The following is a 3,625-nucleotide window of genomic DNA, read 5'->3' as shown; positions in this document are numbered from 1 at the left end:
CAACCATCTAAGGTAAGAGTTCCTAAGTTTAGAAGACCCAAGAGTAAAACAATCACAACTTCGCACGATGTTTTATATGACGAAGATGTAATTGAATCAGAAGAAGAAAACACAGACATAAACCATAATGTTGAAGTAGATAAAAGTGGAACCGTTTTCAATGTGCCGAAGATAGTGGGAAGGCTACCGTCAGTTCCAAAGGTACCTACCGTGTCTCCAAATGTTTCTACTCCACCAAAATCAACCACAGCAATCCAAAATCCACCAAGTGATCCATCCTCACAACCATCTAAGGTAAGAGTTCCTAAGTTTAGAAGACCCAATAGTAAAACTATCACAAATTCGCACGATGTTTTATATGACGAAGATGTAATTGAGTCAGAAGAAGAAAACACAGAAATAAAGAAGATTGCTGAATTTGATAAAAGTGGAACCATTGAAAACGGTCCAAAGACATTAGGAAATCCACGTTCAATTCCAACAGTGCCAACTGTGTCTCCAAATGTTTCCAACCCGCCAAAATCAACCAAAACAACCCAAAATCCACCAAGTGATCCATCCTCACAATCATCTAAGATAAGAGTTCCTAAGTTTAGAAGACCCAAGAGTAAAACAATCACAACATCGCACGATGTTTTATATGACGAAGATGTAATTGAGTCAGAAGAGGAAAATACAGAAATAAACGATAATATAGAAATCGATGAGAGCGGAAGGGTTCTCAATGTTCCCAAGATAGGAGCAGTTCCAAACATTTCTTCAAATATTCCGAATGTTCCATCTCCAATTAAAAAGATTTCTAAATTATCAAAATACCTTCCGGACTTCCTAACATCTCCACCGAGTTCCTCACCTGATGCTCCTCAAAAAACATCTGGAAAACTTCCTGTTACTCCAATATCACCAAGGCCATCTGAAAATGAACCAACAAATCCATCTACTAAATATTCGGGAACCAAAATCACTAAGCCTCAGAAATCCAAAAATGAGGCAGTTCCTACATCAAAGATTGGATTCAATGATACAGAAGAGCCTAATTCAGAGGAGGATAATCCGGAAAAAAACAATGATCATACCAAAACAGATTTTCAGATTCCTAAGGTATTAAAAAATCTCCCTAACATTGCAAACGCGTTCAAACTACCTGGTAAGCTTCCAAATATTCCTGGTTTACCCGCGGGATTTAGAAATTGGCCAATTTTCTCACCCTCACAAACGTCATCGAATAGGATTCCTAATCTCAAACGACCCGAAACTAAGGGTGTTCCAACATCGACAATAGGATCCAGTGACACAGAAGAACCTAATATAGAGTATCAAACTGATATCGACAATGCAAATGACATGGATAATCCAAGCGCACCTAAACCAGTTGGTAATAATGCAGGAATTCCAAGATCCCCCAGGACATCTGAAAATGAACCGGTCAATACGTCTTCGCAACCATCAGGGATGACAATATCTAAGCCTCAGAAACCAAAAACTAACACTGTTCCAACAAAACTAAATTCGAAAGATGTAACTTCACCCACATTTGGAAACTGGCCATTTTTCACTTCTTCACAAACATCTCCAATTAGAATGCCTAACTTTAGGAAACCCAAAACTAAGGCTGTTCCAACATCAAACACAGGATCCAAAGACACAGAAGAGCCTCATTCAGAAGACGTTGATTCGGAAAACAACAGTGAAACAGATAGTAATACCGAAACCGATTTTCAGATTCCTAAGGTACTAAAAAATCTCCCTAACATTGCAAACGCGCTCAAACTACCTGGTAAGCTTCCAAATATTCCTGGTTTACCCGCGGGATTTAGAAATTGGCCATTTTTCTCACCCTCGCAAACATCATCAAATAGGATTCCTAATCTAAAACGACCCGAAACTAAGGGTGTTCCTGCATCGACGATAGGATCCATTAACACAGAAGAACCTAATTTAGAAGGGGATCAAACTGAAATTAACAACGAAAATGATGTAGATAATTCAAACGTTCATAAACCGGTCAGTAATAATGCAGGAATTCCAAGATCACCAAGGACATCTGAAAAGGAACCGATTAATACTACTTCACAGCGCTCAGTGTCGAAAATACCTAAGCCTCAGAATCCTAAATCTAATACCGTCCCAGCATCAATGAACTCGGGAATAATAAGTTCACCGACAGCATTCGGAATATGCCCATTTTTTACTCCTCCACAAACATCGCCGATTCAAAACCCTAACTCTAAAAAACCCAAAATGAATGCTCTTCCAATATCAAAGATAGGATCCCAAGACACTGAAGAGCCTCATTCACAAGACGATGATTCGGAAAACAACAGTGAAACAGATAGTAATACCGAAACCAATTTTCAGATTCCTAAGGTACTTAAAAATCTCCCTAACATTGCAAACGCGCTCAAAGTACCAAGTAAGCTTCCAAATATTCCTAGTGTATCCACGGGATTTGGAAATTGGCCATTTTTCCCACCCTCACAAACATCACCAATTAGAATGCCTAAACAAAAAAGACCAGAAAATAAAGGTGTTCCCATATCGAGTGAAACAGATGAGCCTAATTTTGCAGAGGATCAAAATGAAAATGAACTAGATAATCCCAGCACATCTAAGCCAGTTGGATCTATTCCAAGATCACCAAGGACATCTGAAAATGAACCGGCTAAAACTCCTTCCCAACCATCAGTGAATAAATTACCGTTTTTTAACCTACCTAAGACAGGAGGAAAACTCCATTCTGTTCCAAATGGACCTGCTGAGACAGACAACCTTCCAGCTGTAACTAAACCACCGACATTCGGAAACTGGCCATTTTTCTCTCCTCCTCAAACATCTCCGGCTGAATCTCCAAAATTTAGGACACCAAAAAACAAGATTCCTTCTCTAACACCTGAAAACTTTTCTGAGCATGATAACTTTAATGAGGATGAATATGGTCCCGAAGATCATGATAGTGCTGAAAACATTTTCAAAAAGCCGAAGACAGGAGGAAAACTTCCTTCTGTTCCAAAAGGACCTGCTACAATTAATAACCTTCGACCTGTAACCAAACCACCTACGACATTCGGAAACTGGCCGTTTTTCTCTCCTCCTCAAACATCTCCGGCTAGATTTCCCAAACTTAGGACACCAAAAAGCAAGATTCCTTCCCTATCACCGGAGAACTTTTCTGAGGATGATAACTTTAATGAGGATGAATATGGTCCCGAAGATCATGATAGTGCTGAAAGATTTTTGAAAAAGCCGAAGACAGGAGGAAAACTCCCTTCTGTTCCAAATGGACCTGCTGTGACAGAAAACCTTCCAGCTGTAACTAAACCACCAACGACATTCGGAAACTGGCCATTTTTCTCTCCTCCTCAAACATCTCCGGCTAAATTTCCGAAATTTAGGACACCAAAAAACAAGATTCCTTCCCTATCACCGGAAAACTTTTCTGAGCACGATAACTTTAATGAGGATGAATATGGTCCCGAAGATCATGATAGTATTGAAAACATTTTCAAAAAGCCGAAGACAGGAGGGAAACTCCCTTCTGTTTCAAAAAGACCTGCTACAACAGATAACCTTCCAGCTGTAACTAAACCACCAACGACATTCGGAAACTGGCCATTTTTCTCTCCTC

The 3,625-nt window shown here is 39.6% G+C and overlaps 2 protein-coding genes across 2 annotated transcripts in view; one reads left to right on the top strand and one right to left on the bottom strand.

The window, feature by feature from the left end:
• Positions 1-3,625, bottom strand: part of iav (transient receptor potential cation channel subfamily V iav) — a 42,228-nt gene that overhangs the window by 33,935 nt on the left and 4,668 nt on the right. The gene's annotated exons all lie outside the window — the stretch shown is intronic.
• LOC136796531 (mucin-2-like) overlaps positions 68-3,625 on the top strand; it is a 6,493-nt gene continuing 2,935 nt past the window's right edge. The window contains exons 1-2 of the mRNA XM_067050499.1: positions 68-87; positions 147-3,576. Of these exons, the coding sequence (XP_066906600.1) occupies positions 68-87; positions 147-3,576 (3,450 nt within the window). The remainder of the gene's footprint in view (positions 88-146; positions 3,577-3,625) is intronic.

The sequence above is a fragment of the Halyomorpha halys genome, unplaced genomic scaffold, assembly GCF_000696795.3.
Source record: "Halyomorpha halys isolate HHAL.00 unplaced genomic scaffold, Hhal_1.1 Scaffold541.1, whole genome shotgun sequence".
NCBI lineage: Eukaryota > Metazoa > Arthropoda > Insecta > Hemiptera > Pentatomidae > Halyomorpha > Halyomorpha halys.
This window is presented reverse-complemented; position numbering and strand designations above follow the sequence as displayed.